General features: G+C 42.2%; 1 protein-coding gene across 6 annotated transcripts in view; it reads right to left on the bottom strand.

Moving 5' to 3' along the window:
* Nucleotides 1-3,076: 3,076 nt before the first annotated feature.
* LOC125454576 (synapse differentiation-inducing gene protein 1-like) overlaps nt 3,077-20,795 on the bottom strand; it is a 76,173-nt gene continuing 58,454 nt past the window's right edge. For all 6 annotated transcript variants that reach the window (XM_048535485.2, XM_048535480.2, XM_048535481.2 and 3 more), the window contains one exon: nt 3,077-10,380. In XM_048535485.2, the coding sequence (XP_048391442.1) occupies nt 10,222-10,380 (159 nt within the window). In that variant the 3' untranslated portion in view covers nt 3,077-10,221. The remainder of the gene's footprint in view (nt 10,381-20,795) is intronic.

The raw sequence follows: 20,795 nt of genomic DNA, 5'->3' as shown, positions 1-20,795 counted from the left end.
AATGGGAACCCATTTCTCTTCTATGATTTATGAGCGGAATCATTGTCTGTGCGAATAAAACAGAATTGCGAAGACATCTCAGCATGAAATATAAATCATCATTATCGTGTCCTCAAAAGATAAGGTACGTTTAAGCCCTGACATATAAGATTGGTTGGCAATGTCAAATTGTTAATAACTGCATTTATATATGATGACTGCAGCAGCGCTAAGGCAAGAATGATGTGGATCCTTTTAAATAATCTAAACAGAAGTCAAACTGTTGATAATAGAAAATGTTCTCTTATGACTAGAATGCTACATCAGCAAGTAATTCATTTAAAAATTGGGATTTTTTAAAAATAGCAATTTGTAAGTGATCATGATGCTGTAACTCACTTCAAAGCATGATTCCAGGATAAAGTTAGTGAGACAGCAATGTGCAAAATCAAGGATAGAAACTAACATTTATATAGGAAACGTCTTGGCCTCAAACATCAAATGTGCCATGGTCAATTAAGCACTTTTGTAGTACAGTCACTGTTGAAATGGAAGAAGCAACACAGTTGATTTGTGCGAGCTCCCACGAGTCCTGTTGTGACATATGACTGAATGTCCTGGTTTTCAGAGCAGTAGTTTAAGTTGTTGGAGGGGGAGCTGAGAGATAGGATTTCCATGCATTTGGAAAGATAAAGACTGATTCAGGATGGTCAGCTTGGCTTTGTGCATGGCAAGCTGTGGCTCACAAACTTGTTTTGAGTTTTTTAAAGGGGTTACCAAAGAGATAGATGAAGACAGAGCGTAGACTTTGCCTACGTGGACTTTAGCAAAGCTTTCGACAAGATCCTGCATGGTAGACTGATTAGTAAGGTCATATCATATGGGATTCAGGGAGAAATAGCCAACTGGATACAAAATTGGCTCAACACTAGGAGGCAGAGAGTGGTTGTAGAGGCTTATTATTTGGACTAGAGACCTGTGACCAGTGGTGTGCTGCAGGGAACAGTGCTGGGTCCACTGTTGTTTTTCATTTATATCAACGATTTGGATGTGAATGTACGAGGTATGGTTTGTAGGTTTACAGATGACACCATAATTTTTGGTATAATGGACAGTGAAGAAGGTTATTTAAGAGTATTTAAGAGTACAACAAGATCTTGATCTGATGGCTTAATGGGCTGTGGTAAATGGAATTTAATTTAGATAAATGCAATGTGTTGTACTTTGGTAAGGCCAGCAGGGCAGGTTTTATACAGTTAATGGTAGGACCCTGGGGAGTGTTGTTGAACTGTGGGGCCTAGGCATGCAGGTTCATATTTCCTTGAAAATGGAGTTGTGTGTGCTCAGGGTGGTGAAAAAGACATTTGACACGCTTGCTTTCATTGGTCAGAGCACTGAGTTCTGGAGTTACGTTGTAGCTGTACCAGGCATTGGTAAGGCAACATTTTGAATACTGTATACAATTCTGGTCACCCTGCTACAGAAAAGATGTCATTAAACTATAAAGGGTACAGAGGAAATTTACAAGGATGTCGCCAGGACTCGATGGTTCAAGTTATAAGGAGAGCTGGATAGGCTGGGACTATTATCCCTGAACTGTAGCAGGCTGGTGGTGTAACCTTATAGAGGTTTACAAAATCATGAGGGGCACAGATAAGGTGAATAGCCAAAGTCTAGTCTCCAAGGGTAGAAGAGTACAAAACTGGATGGTAGAGGTTTAAGAGAAGAAAGATTTAAGAAGGGACTGAGGGGTAACTTTTTCATGCAGATGCTGGTGCGCATTTGGAACAAGCTGCCAGAGGAAGTGGTAGGAGTAAATACAATCACAACATTAAAAAGACATTTGAACAGGTACATGGATAGGAAAGATTTAGAGGAATATGGGCCAAATGAGGTAAATGGGACAAATTCAGTTTAGAAACCTGGTTGGCATGGACGAGTTGAACTAAAGGGTCTGTTTCCCTGCCGAATGACTCTATGGTTCTCATAAACATTAGCCACAGCAGTGCTCTTCAAGATAATGCCCTGGGATCTTTCTCTTTTCCTTGCAAAAGCTGACGGAGCCTCATTTTAGTAAGTCATCCGAAAAATGGCTACTCTGGGGGTGTGGCACAAGGAGGGCCAGCTGGCCGCTGCTCACAGTTTTGATTTGGCTCAATGGTTGGGAATTCACAAAGGCAGATCTTGGAAGTTGACCAGTTTGAGATGCATTGTTTCTTCGATCAAAGAAAGTCTGATGGGGTCTAAGTGATGGAACTCTGAGACTGGGCTGAATTTGTACAGGAACACAGTGTATTTTTGATGCAGTGGGGAATGGGACAACTTTTTATGGAGGGAGGGAGGTAAAAGATAGGGGAAAAATGCCTTGAAAGGAGTTAAATTGGGATGGGGGAGGTGAATAGGTCAGGACTATTGAGGAAGAGGGTCCAGTCTAAGTGCAGATATTCTGGGGGTGGTCCCTCAGCCAAACTGTTTGCTGGAATGTTGTGGCTGCTCTTGTGGTGTCTTTGGAGAGGGGAAAATATTTAATTAGGTGATAAGATGGCACATCTTCTCATCGCCATCAGGTAAGGGGCCTATGCTTGGAGTTCCTCAACCTCTGCCAATCAGCCAATGATAATGTGAGGGCCTCCTCCCGACAGTGTTGCTGCTATGTGGCATGATTGAGAGAGAAATCTGCGTGGCCTGTGTGACGACCCTCCCTAATCCCCACACGCACGTTCCTCTATCTGTGACTGCCCCTGCCCTGTGTCCCCCACCTTGTCTCTACGATTTCCCAATGGACCAGGTTGATCCTCAGTTGGATGGATTTGACTTGGTACAGAGTTCTGGATGAAGAGATGATTTTAGAAGGTGAAGATGCAAAACTGATGAACTAACAATATTCCTTAATATTTTGCATTATTCTCTGATATGTGAAAATAAATTGCTTAAGGCATCTGGCAGATGACCAACAATGGAGTCTCCACTGAATGCATTAATGTTAGTGTGCCATTATTATCAAAGGTTAGTCCGGAGAGTCTTGGTGAAGACCTATCTGATCCTTGCTTCTCAGACCACATGGTAAAAAAGGAGATAACCATTTATGATCAAAATATTCTGGAATACTGGTTTCCCTAACAGATCTGCTTCAAAGATGGCTACAACCACCAGCATTTATTCATCTTTTGAATTGCCAAAACATTTTTATTTTACAGTGTCATTTTATTCTACATTAAGTTCCATATATCTACAATCGGTACCAATGCGTGATAAATGGTGTTGCCCCTCTGGAGAAAGATGCATCCTTGAGTGAGAAATGACACAAACAAGTAAAAGAATATGGGTAAAAAGATGGTGTAAGACGTGTTACATTTTGCAATTGGTTGAACATCTCTCCTGTAATGATCACATCTTAAACTAAACTCATGGAAGCAATCCATAATTAGGAGGGTTTCAGTAATTAGAGGGGTACAAGAGTATTTACTTGTGAGATGGTCTGTTTTTAACTTTGGTGAAGTATCTGTGGAAAACTATTACCTCTGAAACAGCGAAGTACACAGGGTGTGACAAGCAGGAGGCTTGAAGAACACAGCTAACCAGGCAGCATTTGGAGGAAAGGAGCAGTCAACTTTTTGGGCATTATCCTTCTTCAGGACACATTACACAGAAACTTGCTTTTGGTAGTCACCCATTGCCGTTGGTGGGAAGAGGTCTTGAAAGTGACATTTAAGCATTTTCCAGAAGTGTGTCATGATATAGTTACGTATATTGGAAGGTGACAAGACAAATATTATCCTTTTGTCTTCTGAACACCTCCATTGATCCTAAAGGAAGAACTGTGTTCTAGTTGTTCTGTAGGGTGATCATAAATATATTTGCCAAAGTTTCTGTTGGTCAGTGTCTTTACTGCAATCACAGTCTCCACTCCAGTGTCCGAGAAAAGAACAAAGTTCTTCCTTGTCACACCTTCTGCATCTGTGCACAGCTAGCTTTGTAAGGAGGATGACTGTTACTCTTGTCCTACCTCTTGTGTCCCTAAGTGTGTAGCAAGAAATTCAATCAGCAGAATTGGTGTAAATCAAAATCATCATTTATATTGGCTGGGGGGAGGTGCAGGGGGAAACAGTGAGGACAATTCTGTTTGAATCACATTGGCTCAGTGCTTAGAGATAGTAGGAATTGCAGATGCTGGAGAATCTGAGATAACAAGGTGTAGAGCTGGATGAACACAGCAGGCCAAGCAGCATCTTAGGAGCAGGAAGGCTGATGTTTCGGGCCTAGACCCTTCTTCATAAGACGTGTTACGTTTGCTTGGTCTCCTGTGTTCATCCAGCTCTACACCTTGTTGGCTCAGTGGGTAGAACTGCTTCCTCACAGCGCCAGGGACATGAGTTCAATCCCACCCTTGGGCAACTGTCTGTGTGGTGTTTGCACATTCTCCCCATGCCTCCATGGATTTCCTCCAGTTGCTCTGGTTTCCTCCTACCTCCAGGCTATGTGTATGAACCATGGGGAAATGCCGGGCTATGGTATAGGGCAGAGGGGTGGGTCTGGGTGGGGTGCTCTTTGGAGGGTCATTGTGGATTTGATGGGCTGAATGGTCTACTTGCACTTTGTAGGGATTCTGCGACTTTAAATTAGTTTGAAATTTGTCTTGGTTAGTAACATGAAATGGATGATAGCAAATGGGCTGGCCATTATAAACTCTGCCTATTGATTTCATTTCAGAAGGAGATAGAGCAGTGTTTAAATGGGCTGCCAATTCATTATTACCTATTTTATGCTTTCAAACTAGACCTATTTCAACACTTATGTTTCTGCTCCACAGGTACCAAAAAAAATGACTGTGTTTTCTGTGTACAATGAGGAGGCCTGTCAAGGCTTGAAGAAGAGTCATATCAAACTCGAAATGTTAACTCTGTTTCTCTCTCCCTGTGTGCTGCCAGATCTGCTGAGTTTCTCCAGCATTCTCTGCACTTTGGTTGTTTCTTTAGAGTGCAGCTTGAAGACTGGAGGGTTTTTGTTCATCAATGCATCACAAGAAATGCAGGAAAACAGTTGATTTATTATGCTTCAGGAAGTGACTCTTCAGCCCCTCGAGGCTGTTAGATTGTGGCTCATCAGTACCTCAGTTCTATTTTGCTGTCTTCTTTTTTCTCTTTGTCTCTAACCTCAACAAGATCTGTGGGTCTCAAACTCAGAAGCTCCAATAGCTTCCTGAGAATCCACCGCTAATTTGGGAAATGGGCGCCAGGTTTTCATTGTGTGAAATACTTCAAAACAATCTGAAATGTGACAACTCAAATTTTAAGATCGTACGCCTTATCTGGATTTCCTGGTCTGAGGAATTTGTTATCTCCTTTCTCAAATCATTTTATCCATATTGAACACCTCCACTTGGTGGCCAAGATACTCCTCTAACTCAAGGCAATTCAGGTGATGTTTAAGCAACCAGTCCATAGAATTTAGCCTTTAAGCACTGGTATCATTTAGATAAACCTATACAGCATTCCTTCCATGGCCTATTTATCCCTCCTGGGGAACAGTGCCAATGAACTGAATGCAAAGCTCTAAAATCAGTTTGGCCCAATATAAAGGGGGTATAATTATATCTTGGTTCATTATGTAGAATGGCCACGGTGGATTAGCATTCTGTTTTACACTCTTCCCTTGACTTCATTTTATAGCTGAATATGTATAAAGTGTAGGTGTTTATGACAAATAAATATCAGCAACATTAGCAACATAATGTTGTAAAACCATCAGGATCAGGGCAACATTAAAATTGGGATTCACAATTAGTTAGAGTGATGAAACATAGCAATTACATTTATGGAGATGTACTTAAATTTCAAAAGTGACACCCTTTCATTATAGATCATATTCTGTAAACTGAAGTGCCTGACTGTCAGTCCTAATGAGCAACACTGGGCATTGGTCCCAACGGTACTCATGGTTTATTTTCATCGACCTTGGTCAGAAATTCTTCACTCAATCCACAGAGCATTAGATGGACACCACCCATAGCTTCCCAGACGCCATATTTTGTGAATGCTAATCACAATTATCCAGGAACTATTCAGTCCAATGTGTTTTGAAAGCCATTGGTCACCATTTCTTAGGAACTATCTGGTTCAATGTGTGTTATGCATGGTTATCACTGGAATCATTTAAACCAATGGTTTTGATCGTCATTGGTCATAATCTCTCATAGGCTAACAGTTGGACATTAGCTGCAGTCTCTCTCACCGTTGAGATTTCATTCCAATGAAAACAAAGTATATAAGAAGCTTTGCTTTGAGCATTGAAGCTAACAAGTAGTCAGAAAAATATATACAATAAACGTGCCAATAAAAGTTCTGTTGTAGCTCTCTCTTTCTCTCTCTCTGTTATATATATATACATATATATATATACAATATATATCCATAAATGGGTAATGCATAAGGACTCCTGTGATCTCCTGCGTGTATTTTGATTCATACACATCCAATTTTACATGCAAGTAGCTCTTAAACCATTGTCTTAACAAGAGGGCATTCATTATTTATAAAATTTGAAATAACATACAATTACCTTTTTTTAAATCTTCTGCATGCGTGACTCCCATAAATGTATTAAGGGACTAAATCAATTACTAAAAATCAATTTCTTTTTATGTTTTGATTCTGTGGACAGTTCTGCATGCTCCAGGTAAATTGTTCGTATCCTGGTTTAAGCAGGTTTGCGTTATATGATTGGCCGAATGAGTGTCCAGCAAAGGAAAACATTTCAATCTCTCAATATTGCAGTTAGCATTGGGAAAGGATTTGTTAAAGACTCTCCTGAATATGTCCTGATGGAATACAGTCCTAATGTGTTGTCGACGCTTTCAAAAATTCTAGTAATATCCAACAGGACTTTGTTGTATATCAGCTATGTTGATGTAAATTTGCTCAGCATGTAATCAAGATTGAGATTTTACATTTCATAATTTTGCTTTTTTAATTTAACATCAGTAATCTCTCTGGATGATGTGATTGCTGGCAAGATGTCATCACTAGTTACAGACAAATCTGATCAAAGGTCTTGGTATCGTAACAATTTTTCCAAAGACGATGGGTTATAGTTTCCCCTTTGTGAATAACTTTCCTGGGTAGCAGACAAGAGGAGAAAACAGTGTGGTGTCAGCTAATATGTGCACAGCCAAGTCTCCAAAACAGCAACGTGATAATGACCACATAATATGCTTTAATCTGTCTGGCAGAGGGATTAATATTGGCCAGGGCCAGTTCTTCTTTAAGATAGTTGTAGGGGATCTTTCGCCTTAGATGGTAACATCTCATCTAAAAGGCCACTCCAACAGTGAAGTGTTCCCTCAGTAATATACTGAAAGTGTTAACCTGGACTATGTTCTCAAGTGATAATGGGAACTGCAGATTCTCAAGTCACTGGAGAGGGATTTGAGCTCATGGCATTCTGACTCCCACTAAAGGTTAGGTAGGTGAAAATAATAGGAGAGGAAATAAGATAAGTCAAGGAGATGATGCAAAGTGTTTAGGGGATGGGAATAAGGACTTGATAAAGCAGAAAATGGAAAATGGTGCTGGATATAGACAAAAATTGCCACTTTGAAACAAGAACTGATCTTTAAGTACTCAATTCTGTTAACTCTTTACTTAATTACACATCAGGGATTAAGACCCCCCCATCCAGTTTTAGTTTCAGGCACAATTCCAGAACGTTAAACTAGATTATGAGGCAGAATTTGGTTTCATGGTTACAAATTGTATTTTGGCTATGCTGCATTTGAGAAATTGGAAGCTGTTAGAAGATAACACCTTTAACACTGTGGAAAGGTTACGATGTTGGGACAAAACAAAAGTTGTCCCATACATAAACAGAAATTGCTCGTAAAACTCAGTTGGTCTGGCAGTATTTTGGAGACAAAACAGAGCTCTGAAATTCTGAAGAAGAGTCACTGGACTCGAAACATTAACTTTGCATTCCCATTCACAGATGCTGCCAGATCTGCTGAGTTTCTCCAGCAATTTACGTTCATGTTTCAGATTTCCAGCATCCATAATTATTTATTTTATTAAAGGTTATCTCGTTCCTGTTTCAATTATGTTTTTGAATCAATACAAACAAGGATTTTGTAAGAACAGGAAGAGGTCATTTGGTTCCTTAAACTGTCTCCACCATGTGACTGATCTGTATCTCTGTTCACCCAACTAATTGTTCTGCATCCCTCAATACCCTTACACTATAAAAAGATACTGATCTTGGTTTTGAAAGTTCAAATTAAACCATCAAGAGGATTTTTGGGGGAGTATGCTTAATAGCCAATCATAGTGGGTGGCCTGGCGGTTCAGTGGTTAGCAATACTGCCTCATACTGCCAGGCTCTTGGGTTCAATTCCAGCCCTGGGTGACTATCTAAGTCAAGTTTGCATGTTCTCCCTGCGTCTGTGTGGGTTTCTGCCAGGTGCTCCAGTTTCCTCCAACAGTCCAAAGATGTGTAGTTAGGTAGATTGGTCATTTCCCACAGTGCTTGAGAACATCAAAGCTTAGTGGGTGGCTTGGGGACAGGGTGGGATGCTGTTTGGAGGTCAGTGCAGACATGATGGACTGAATGGCCTTTTTCTGCACTGCAGGGATTCAATGAAGCCTACTGCCCATTATGTGAAAGGTGCTTACATAGGCTTTGCTCTTAGATTTTAACATTGCTCCCCTTTGTGCTCTGAAGCAAAATTGCTTCATTATGTAACATTTGGCTTTAAGCAAACAATTATTCCTTTTTGCTAAGGGGATGAAAAGATGACAAATTAGTAACCCCCAGGATGTGGAGAGTGTAGATTCAGCGATGGCAATATTGGTGAAGGTATGGGGGAGACAGATGCATTCTGTCATGTTGCAAATGTTCAGAGTTTAGCACTTTTGTTGTACGAATGTTACTTGCAAATGATCAGCCCTAACAATTCAGGTCTTGCTGCTTGTAGCCATGAGCTACCTTATCATCTGGGCAGTGATGGGATGGAATGTTGTGCCAGTGTCAGCAACTGTCCCGTCACTGAGTTGGTGATGTATGGAAGGTCATCAGTGAAAAATGTTAAGGGTAGTTTGTTCAATGAAACTACACTGAGCACCCCCTGCAATAGGAACCTGGGACTGAGATCATTCTCCCTGTCTTCCTTTGAACTAGCTATGAACCTAACCAGTGGAGAGTTTCCCCTGGTTCCTACTGACTTCAATTTTGCTGGGGCTCCTTGATGCTGTACTCAATCATTAACCTCAATGTCAAAGCTGTAACTTCTATTGCACCTCTGTAAATCAGCATTTTGTCTATGTCTGGAACAAGATTATAATGAAGTCTGGTGCCATTATGCACATTGGTGCATTGACATGGATTGTTGGCAAGTAATTCAACTATGAAAGACATCAAAGCATGGAACATCTCAACACAGACTTCCGTTGTGTTCTTTCTCTGGGCTGGAGTGTGTGTATTATATCTCAGGCTGGATCAATTTTAACAGGCCTGCAGATCCTGGCACTGCCACAGTCGCTATGTCTCCAGTTGATAGGTGCCAGGACTGGGAACCCCTCCCTTGGTAGAATCTGGAGACAAGTGCAGACTCCTTCCCAGTGATATCAAGCTCAGGACAGACCAGGCTGGTTTAAAAGGAGTCTATCGTGGATGCCCCCTGGCAAGAAGCCTGCAAGTACTTCTGGCAAGGTAAATTCTTGTCAAAGATTCATTGGGCATTGCAGTGGGATTGACGCACCCTGGCTGGTCTGATAGTCAACTGGAGAGTGCCATTACCCAGAGTTACAGGCTATTTACCTGTGAGGAGATCAACAGAAGCTGAGAAGAGAGAAGAAAATAGATACCTCTTGGAGAGCATTGCCTTCACAAATTGTTTTCAAAACTACCATAAGCCTTGCTATTTGGACAGCCTGAACATTACTGTCACTGCTCTTACACACTGCTGAAAGGCTGCCATGTCGTTATACATGGGATGAAGCTTCCTCACTGCGCAGTTGGCTGAATTACTGGATTTGGCCCAGGCAATTTTCAGGAAGTTGCTTGTCCGTCCTCCCAATACTGTACACTAATGCAATTGATTGGCACAATGGATACTGATGAGTCGTCTGCTTGAATCAAATGCTCCGACAGCCATGTTGGAGTTGACCAGTTCATCTTCCAATTTTGAGACTTCTTCTCCCATGGTTCAGTAGGTCGTAGGCCAAAGGGTTGTATGTGTCCACCCTGGACAGAGTCCTACAAATGGTTGTTCTTGGACAGGTAGGCTATCAGTGCCACGGCAACACCCACATAAATGCCAGTTCCGATGGTGATTGAGAGCACGGCCAAGAACAGAGCCCGTCGTGAGCTTGAGCTGGCATGGTGGTAGTCTCCCTTTGCCACACCTTTGTTGGTCTAGAAAGGAGTGAATAGAAATAAGTGGTTTTAGATAGTGAGAAATGGCACACTTTTCATCAATTACTCACTGATCAAACTGTCTCTTTAACTGAAGCTATCAATCATTTTCTATCAAAACAGTATTGTATCGCAACACCTTTAGGTATGCTGCTATTTGCAAAGTCTTTATATCAAGGACACTTCTTTATATCAAGAACTCTTTGCAACATAATGGGCTAACAGTGAGGAATGGAACACTTCAGTATTCCCACTGAATACCCAGAGTCAGCACGAACCACTGAGAGCGGGTTTAAATAAAACAACCACATTACCACATCAGCCGTGGCTCAGTGTTAGTCACGTCTTTTTTCAATAAGAAGGTTGTAGGTTCAACTCCCACTTGAGAGGTGTTAGCACATAGGGCAGAACTGACGGAGTGCTGCTTTGTTGAGAGGTGCTCATATAAACCAATGAGTCAAGATCCTCTCAGAGGGACCTTCAAATACCCAGGACCTATTTTGAACTGAGTTGTGAGGAAACCTAAGGATTTTCAACCTCGGGAGACAATTTCTGAGGTCTAATTGTGTGGAGGGATTTAAGATTGCAAACTGTATGGAAAAGGTCAACTTGAATTAAATTGCAAAATAGATGCCAATGGTGAAACTAGTAAAATGGAGATTTAAAACTGACATCAGAAATTATTTTATCATTTCTGAAGTAAAGAAATAAAGGTAAAAGCCCTCGAATCATTGAAGAGCTGGAGGAGCATTCCAGGTGGATGACTAAGATGGACCAAATTACCTTTCCTCTTTGGGCTTAGACTTGTTGATGATCAGAAGGATAAGAGGTCTTATTGAAACATATAAGATTCTGAGGGGGCTTTAGTGATGCAATGGTAGCGTTTCTACCTTTGAACCAGGAAGCCAGAGATCAAGTCCCACCTGATTCCAGTATGTGTATGAACAGTTTGATTAAAATAACTCTAAGACTCTGATATGGTTTGAAACTCTAGATGCTGAAAAGTTGTACTCTCTTATGGGGGAATCCAGAATGATGGGCCAGCTTAAAGATACCGGCTGGACCATTTAAGTTGTAAATAAGGTGCAATTTCTTGAGTTAGAAGGTCATTAGTCTTTGGAATTCATACAACACACACACACACACACACACACACACACACACACACACACACACACACACACACAAGCATTTCCCATACGAAAACACAAATATTCCTTGAATATGTGAAAGTGAAGTCTATAATGTAGTACAAGTTTACAACAGCATTTCATTAATGATAAAGTGAAGGCGTTGAGTGACTGTCCATGACAGATACACAGGGAAAAATACATTCAGATGTGAGACAATCTGGAGATGCACTGATCAGTAAAGAGGCTAAAGGTTAACTTTGTTTCGCAATTTTCTCCAACCATCTTGAAAATAAGCTCCTGCTATCCAGGGAACAAAACACAACATCTGTAAGACTGTACAGTGAAGGAAGCAGATGTTCGGCCTACAGATCTATACTGGTTTTGTTCCACCCAAGCATCTCCTTACCAGTGCATCCTATCAATCCCCTTCTCCCTCATATGAATATTTAAATTCCACCCCCCCCAACCAATCCATATGGCAGCAAGTTTCGCATTCGCACCACTCCCCGGCTAAAGATCTTCCTTCTGAAATCGTTATTGTGTGTGGTCATTCGTGTTATTGTGTTGTCCTCTAGTTATACTTCAGCTTTGGTGTACTCAGAAGGGCTGTTTAGGAAGAATGCAAAGGATACTTGAGGTGGTTAGCAGGGAATTTCAGGAAGGTTGGAAAGGTAAGACAACAATTAGTAAAAACAATTCAGCCCTCTCAACTTCACAAATCTCTGGATGGAACGCGAGGAGGCAACAGAACATAAATTCTCTGCAATCAACCTTCTTTCTGTTTTAAGGATTCAAGCAAAGTGCAGTGTACCCTCTGTAGAAACTGTAAACAGCATCAATCTCATTTTGTGTGATTTACATGCTGGACCCTATTGATGCATTGCTGTCTCAATTGGGCGTTAGGATGTTGTCACCTCCTCTGAGGGAGTACTGCATTGTCCAGCTTTCCAGTGAGAAGCTAAACCAAAGTCTGTCCTTCAGGGTGTCTGCAAGACACATATTTTCTGGAATCTTTCCAAGAACAGGAGTGAGATCTCTCCAGGCCCCTTGAACTCAGCATTGAACTAACTCCACAGAGTCTGGTACCCCCTAACCAATTCACCCTTTATTTACATGTAGAGAGTCCTTGACACGGATCCAGCTCCCTCAGAGCCAGCTTTCAGAGTGAACAGGATGCCTGACATTCCTGTTCTTATCTGTCAGCCATGGCTCCCTGATTGGACCAGATTAACATCCCTAATCATGGAACTCATACTGTATGAGGTCCAAGACAACAAAATGTGAAGCTGGATGAGCACAGCAGGCCAAGCAGCATCTCAGGAGCACAAAAGCTGACGTTTCGGGCCTAGACCCTTCATCAGAGAGGGGGATGGGGTGAGGGCTCTGGAATAAATAGGGAGAGAGAGGGAGGTGGACCAAAGATGGAGAGAAAAGAAGATAGGTGGAGAGGAGAGTATAGGTGGGGAGGTAGGGAGGGGATAGGTCAGTCCAGGGAAGACGGACAGGTCAAGGAGGTGGGATGAGGTTAGTAGGTAGGAGATGGAGGTGCGGCTTTGGGTGGGAGGAAGGGATGGGTGAGAGGAAGAACAGGTTAGGGAGGCAGAGACAGGTTGGGCTGGTTTTGGGATGCACTGGGTGGAGGGGAAGAGGTTGTGTGGTGCAGTGGGGGGAGGGGACGAACTGGGCTGGTTTTGGGATGCGGTGGGGGAAGGGGAGATTTTGAAGCTGGTGAAGTCCACATTGATACCATTGGGCTGCAGGGTTCCCCTGGCTGACCTCATTACATCCACCAGAAACACCACCAGAACAAATGCAGCTGTTATTGCATTGCTGTATTTGGGATCTTGCTGTGTGCACAGTCCTTAAATTATAAACAGTGAGTGCACTTCGTAAGCAATTAATTTAAGGCTGTGAAATGAGATGTCTCAAAATTGTGAAAGGCACTCTGTAGCTGGAGCCCCCTCTCACTTCATTTTTCACCAGGTAAAATTCTGGAGCGACAGATTTTAGTTATTCATGTGCACACTCTGCAGCTGCCTTGGATGTAAATAAGTCATATTTATGGCATGAAGTACATTACAGAAATAGCTGCACAGCAGCAACGTGACGCTGCAGTGCTTGACCCTTTCCTGGCTGGAAGCCATTCCACGTTTTCAATCTACCTGCTGCCTGTTATATACAGGAGAAAGGAAAAATTAGTTTTCACTGTGCAGACCTCCAGAAAATCCCTGGGGAAGGGAAAGAAGATCAAAGCTGGGAGGCGATTTGATCACAAGCTCTCAGGGATGTTATGAAGCCAGGATAAGCCTTTTTCGCTCTTGGCCCTTCAGGAATGATATTTTTTTAAGTAAGTATTTCATTGGAAGTGGTTGCTGGGGAAACCAGTGAGGACTCTGTGGACTATTTCAGAAGATGGGCTTGCTACAGGCGCTGGGACCTGCATTTCTGTACACAGGAGATCCAAGGCTGATTTGAGGTGCCTGAAAAATAGCTTAACATTCCTCAAGAACCCCTGCTGCACAGCTGATTGGACCTTGACATTGGGGAGCAATGTGCCTGTTTCTCCCCCTTTAAAGGGCACAATGAGGTCTAATTACTATCAGCATGATTCTACAGCGAGGCATCATAAATACAAAGCAGATCAGAGCTACCACAGGGAATGGCTAGATAAAAAAAAACACATACAACGATGCATGATACAGAACAATTTCTTTTTGAGTTGAATAAAACCACTACATCATTTTTTCTTTATGAGGCAGTGGAATAATCCACTCCATCATCACTTATACAACACACCACTGCACCAGCTGCTCTACTTAATTGACAGGAGGTCATTGCATATTCCAGAAATGGTTCACACACTGTGGTTTGGGGGTCACACAAATAGCTGAGGAAGATTGAATTCAAGCAGTGACTCGGCATAATCCAAGGTTGGTGAGATAGTGGGAAGGGTTTGTTCCTTTATTGCCTCATATCTGTCTCTGTCAGATGTCATCTGTTCAATTCACTTTCTGCTCCCATTGGCCAGAATCAAAACATTAATCATTGTGGTTTCCTTTGCAGCAAAAAGCACTCTGTGCCAACACAGTCAGCTAAACCTTGCCATGCTTAAGTATAAAATGTGTTGCATTCTATGGTGGGTTTCTCTCTGCAAGGTCCAGAGTGATTTTCAGTCATATTGCCCCAACCTTGTCTCACTAATTACCTCCAACCAAACCACCACCGCGCCCCCCCCCAAGGCGATGCTCTCATCCAATTATAGTCTGACCCCATCTTGCCCAGAAGAGCACACCACCAACATCCTTGGTACCCACACCATCTTTATAAGGAGGCTGCGTACCTGGACAAGTACTGGAGTTCTGCAGCTGCCTGGCATGGAGGCTAACATCTGCCCTGGATGTGGTAGGGAAGGTGGGGGGAATCAGCATTTCACTTTACGGATGGGCACTGGCAGGAACTACTACACCAGGGTGGTGCTCAGGAAGGAAGGTCCTCTTTCTCCCAGGCTCAGCAGTGGAGGTCTGGACACTAGGTGATCTCAGCTTCTACTCAGCAGTGGCAAAAGAAGGTCAATGATCTTCTCCTCTCTGCCAATGTGTGTGCCACCATCTCTTCTCTGCTTTACTCTGTCTCTGCTACTGCACCCACCTCTATCAAGGCTCAAACTCTCCCTCTCTCACTGGCACCTGCAACCCTATTTTGCTGACCCCAAACCCAACACCACCAATCCTGCACACCCTTTGTGCTGCCAACTCACTCCCCTGGCACAACTCACTGATTTTCATTGGTATGCACCAACACAAAACAGCTGTGCCATCCATTCTACCTCACTCAATCCTTCCCTTTCTTTCATTACAGATGAAAGTGGCCCACAATAGGGAAGAAAGAGCCAGGGTACGGGCAGGGGGTAGACTGCCAGAATTTCAGTTCCTAGCATGTTACAACAAGAGGGTCCTGACCCTGGCTGCCCTTAGAGGGTGAGCGACTGCATCAAAGCCCAAGGACTGGCACTGGAGGCTGCCCTTGGTTTACTGTGCTGTACTGTGCTCAGTGTACTTATTGCAGAGGAGGAGGTGCTGGACGTCTTAAAATGCATAAACATGGGTAAATCCTCAGGACCTGATCAGGTGTATGCCAGAACTTTGTGGGAAGCTAGGGAAGTGATTGCTGGGCCACTTGCAGAGATATTTTTATTCTCGATAGTCACAAGTGAGGTGTCAGAAACCTGGAGGTTGGCTAATGTTGTGCTGTTATCTAAGAAAGACAGTAAGGAAAAGCCAAGGAGCTATAGGATAGTGAGCCTAATGTTATTTGTGGGTAAGATGTTGGAGGGGATTCTGCAGGACAGGATTTATATGTATTTGAAAAGACCAGGACTCATCAGGGAGAGTCAACATATCTTAATGTGAGGGGAATTGTGTCTCACTAACTTGTCTGAGATTTTTGAAGAAGTGACAAAGAAGATTGATGAAGGCAGAGCAGTAGCCGTTGTCTATATGGACTACAGCAAAGTGTTTGACAAGGTTCCACATGGTAGACTGGTTGGCAAGGTTAGATCATGTGGAATCCAGAAGGACTTAGCCAATTAGACACAAAATTGGCTTGAAGGTAGGAGACAGAGGGTTGTGGTAGATGGTTCTTTATCAGAATAGAGGCCTGTGACCAGTGGTGTGCCACAAGGGTCAGTGCTCGGTAAATTGCTATTTGTCATTTATGTAATGATTGGATGTGATGTAGCAGGTGTAGTTTGTAAATTTGCAGATGACACCAAAATTAGTGACATAGTGGACAGTGAAGAAGGTTACCTCAGCGTACAATGGGACCTTGATGAGCTGGGCCAATGGGCCAAGGAGTGTCAAATGCAGTTTAATTTAGATAATAACGAGATGTTGCCTTTTGGTAAGGCAGGATTTAGACAGTTAATGGGGTAGCCCTGAAAGTGTTGTCAAACTTAGGGACTGTGGAGTGCATGTGCATAGTTCCTTCAGTGGAGTTGCAGGTAGACAGGGTGGTGAAGATAGTGTTTTGCTTGCTTGCCTTTATTGGTTTGAATTTGGAGTTGAGATGTCATGTTGCGTTTATACAGGACATTGGTTAGGGCACTTCTGAAATACTGTTCAGTTCTGGTCTCCCTGCTACAGGAAAGATGCAGGTATACTTGAAAGGGTTCAGAAAAGATTTATAAGGATGTTGCCAGTGTTGGAGGGTTTGAGCAATAGGGAGAGGCTGGATAGGCTGGAGCTATTTTCCCTGGAGTGCCGGGGGCAGAGGGGTTTATAAAATCATGAGGGGCATGGATTGGGTGAATAACTAAGGTCTTTGTCCCAGGGTAGGGGAGTTTAAAACTAGAGGTTTAAAGTGAGAGGGGAAGCATTTAAAAGGGACCCAAGGGGCAACATTTTCATGCAGACGGTGGTGTGTATATGAAACGAGCTGCCAGGGGAGGTGGTGGAGGCTGGTACAATTACAACATTTAAAAGGCATCTGGATGGGTATATGAATAGGAAGAATTTACAGGGATATGGGCCAAATGCTGGCAAATGGGACTAGATTTACTTAGGATATCTGGTTGGTGTGGACGAGTTGGACAGGAGGGTCAGTTTCCATGCTGTATAATTTTACGACTGTCTGACTGTGTAAATGAGAAGAACATGGCTGCCATGATTTATTCTTGCAATATTCCCGACCACATGCAAGTTATTAATATCTGACGAAGGTCTACATACTCAGTTTTACAATTTTTCAACAAACGACCATGAAATTGTTCAGTATATTACTGACGGTAGATTAAAACATGAGGGGCTTCTTAGCAACCAAGTAGGTTTTTAAGCAACAGTCATGTAAAACAATTCAACAGATAATGAAGAAGTACATACTGAAACATTTGTGATCTTTTCTCAAGGCATTCAATTTGTTTTCCCAATAGGAAACTGAGCCAGGCCTTGTATTAATTTATTGAACATTTTCAAATTTGGATCAAATTCAATTTCTTGCAGTCAGTGAGATAAATGGAACTGGGAGTTTATCCTGTGAATGCTTAATACCTTCATATCAAATGGTATCAGCAATGGTTTAATAGTAGCATCTTGCCTATCAGGTAAAATTGGTGGGTTTCAGTCCCAGAGTAAAAAAACTGGGCCTGTATTTTCGCTCCTGCATCAGTTAGTGGAAGTTGGGAAATTTCCTGGCTCATCTGTACTCACTATGGGAAACCACATCCTGAATGGCAGGATCTTTGCTCCAGGGCTATGTGTGGTATGGACACATACCCACCACCTGTGAATGTGGATCGAAGGAGCTTCAGATAGCGATTTCTATGAGTTTGTCTCGGTTGTTTCCTTGAACATAAGGCTCTTTAGATCTTACTTTTCATATGTCCTCACCCTATGTCATACATGCTAACCCATGATCCCAAGTCATCTATTTGGCTCACAGGCCAGCTTAGTGCCAACTCATGCCAAATGTGCTAACCACTTATTATGGTTATTATATGTCCCATTCTGACTTAATGCCCCAACTTATCCCCATGGCTTCCTTTGCCTCTGTGCCACCTCATTGCCAACTCATGTCACCCCCAGAGATTCCCACAGTCCCTTTTAGACTCCATTTGTACCAATTTACAAATGTCCCAGCACTCTTTGCCTTTACATCCTGATGTCATCCAACTCAGTGTCTACTATGGGCAGATCTGAGATTAAATAAAATTCTAAATATCTATTGCAGAGTTTACAATTGACTCATTAAGGGGAGCTGGTGACTTAAATGTAATATTCCTAGACCGGTAATTCAGTATTTCCAGAGCTAAAACTGTAGGAGCACAGATTCAAATTCTGACATGACAGTATTTATACTAAATTAAATATTAAAAAACACTGGAATTGAAAGCCAATAAACGTGACTGTGACCATGAAGCTCACTGCTTTTCATAAATTCAATCTGGCTCACTGTGAATTAACATTTTTTAATGAAAGGAATTGTACCATCTTTCCATAATCTTGCCTACAGTGAATCCAGATCTAGATTAATGCGGCTGATTTGTAACTGCCTTTGAAACGGGCTTAGCACGCCATTCTCTTCAAGTGTAATAAATACTGGCCTTATGAGGGGTGCCCACATCTAAGAAAAAATAAATTTTAAAATCCAATTGTGAAAGCCTATTTAAGTATCCCATTCCCCACCATCACCCGCAGTAGTCAGCCCCTTACCAAAGCTGACAGGCTTGTGCTCATAAACCTACACCCTTAAATAGCCTCTGAGTTGTTAATCAAACTCTGAACATGTAGCTCGCTTACTGCGATAATGACAGGTTATGGAAAGCAGCCAAGCATTCATAGCATTTTAATGATCGCATTTTATGGTTTTGTTAATAAGCAGTCAGGGCAGCTTTCAAGTTTTCAAAAAGACTGGCCATTTAAAAAACTTGACAGGTTGGCAGTTCTACAGACCGTACCTGTTAAGATTTGTAACTCACATCTTGCAGTTAAGACTCTTGCTGTAGTGAGTCCATCTGAACCCAGCGCTGAATTGAAATGGCCCTGCTAGATTCAGGAGTTGTGTATGTAGGAATCACGTCCCACATTTCCCAGTGAAAATGGGATCTGTCTGTAAAGGGGCTGGGACATCTGGATCTGAATCCCACTGCCATATGGAAGGTGAGATAACACGGTCTGAAGAAGGGTCTCGACCCGAAATGTCAAGCTTTCCTGCTCCTCTGATGCTGCTTGGCCTGCTGTGTTCATCCAGCTTCACACCGCATTATCTTAGATTCTCCAGCATCGGCAGGTCCTACTATCTCTCACCATTTGGAAGGTCCCTGGTATCTCCATGAAAATCCAGGCCTTAAGCACAAAATCTCAGCTGTTGCCCCAGTGCTTAACTGAGAGAGTGCTGCCGAGTCAGACATGTCATCTTCTAGACAAAACGTTAAACCGAGGCCTATCTATCCTCATAAAAGGATGGTCAAAGTCCTGTGGCACACATAAATAACTAGAGCAGACTCCCTGGTGTCTGAGTTAAAATTTATCCTTTAATTTTAAACAGATTATCCACTTAATTGCTGTTTTTTGGATCACGTTTACGCTCAATTTTCTTGACTTGTTTCTGACATTAAAATGTCAACTATATTTCAGAAGTACTTTGTGAAGGGAAAGGAAAACCTACTTGAATCCTTTTTCCTCATTTTTGGGGTGTACCAGTGCTTGTTGTCCATCCCTAACACAGTAATTAACTATCTCGGCTTACCGAGAGAGAACTGGGAGGAGCCCAGCGTGTTGGAGTCAGACTGGATTCACAAGGCACGAGACTCAATGAGGCTGGTTCCCTTCCCTATTGAACTTTAGTTCACCAATGAGGCTTTCTTTTCAACAATCTAACGTCATGGTCACTTTTACTGAGACCAACCTTTCATTTTCAGATTTAAGAATAAAAAAAAATTTAAATGTTATGGCTGGATTTGAACACACTTTGCCTAGCTGTTTATTCCAAGCCACTGCATCATTAGACCTGTCACATACTCTAACCAATAATCTTTTTACCCTCAAAGTTTATTCTCTGCTAAAGACCTTCCTAAATATCATTTGGATCCATTTTTATTTCCTTCCTCAATCCTTACAGAGGTCTGCAAAAGGATCAGCCATTTCTCCTTTTACCATGCTTTTGTCTTTCTTCAAATGATTCTCGTGTGTGAAAAGAATGAACTTGCATTTATATTGCTTCCTTCATTATCCCATTATGCTCAGAAGTACTTTACGGCCAATAAGACATTTCTTGAAGTACAGACACTTTCATATCACACAACAATATGATGCACAACATGATCTCAATCTACAGATGAGAAAATGTTTGTGTAATCTATTTTACTGATTTTGGCCAGGACTTCCCTCTTCTTCTATTAAACAATGCCATATGTTTATGTGAAAACTGAAAGAGCTGCAGATGCTGTAAATCAGAGAGAACAAAAACAGAAAAGCTCAGCTGGTCTGGCAGCATCTGTGAAAGAAAAATCAGAGTTAACGTTTCAGCTCAGAACTGTTCTGAGGAAGGTTCACTGGACCTGAAATGTTAACTGATTATTTTCTTCGCAGAAGCTGCCAGACCTGCTGAGCTTTCCCATACATTTTTGTATTCATAGGTGGAGACTACGGGGCTTGATTTAACACTTGATTTGAAGCACCCCTAATTATTCAGGATTTTTCCAAGTCAGACCTGGACTGTCAGCCTAGGATACGACATTCAAGCCTCTGGGAATGGGAAACTGACTCAGAATCCAGAGTACTATTGCTA

Source organism: Stegostoma tigrinum, chromosome 9 (genome assembly GCF_030684315.1).
Source record: "Stegostoma tigrinum isolate sSteTig4 chromosome 9, sSteTig4.hap1, whole genome shotgun sequence".
Taxonomy (NCBI): Eukaryota; Metazoa; Chordata; class Chondrichthyes; order Orectolobiformes; family Stegostomatidae; genus Stegostoma; species Stegostoma tigrinum.
This window is presented reverse-complemented; position numbering and strand designations above follow the sequence as displayed.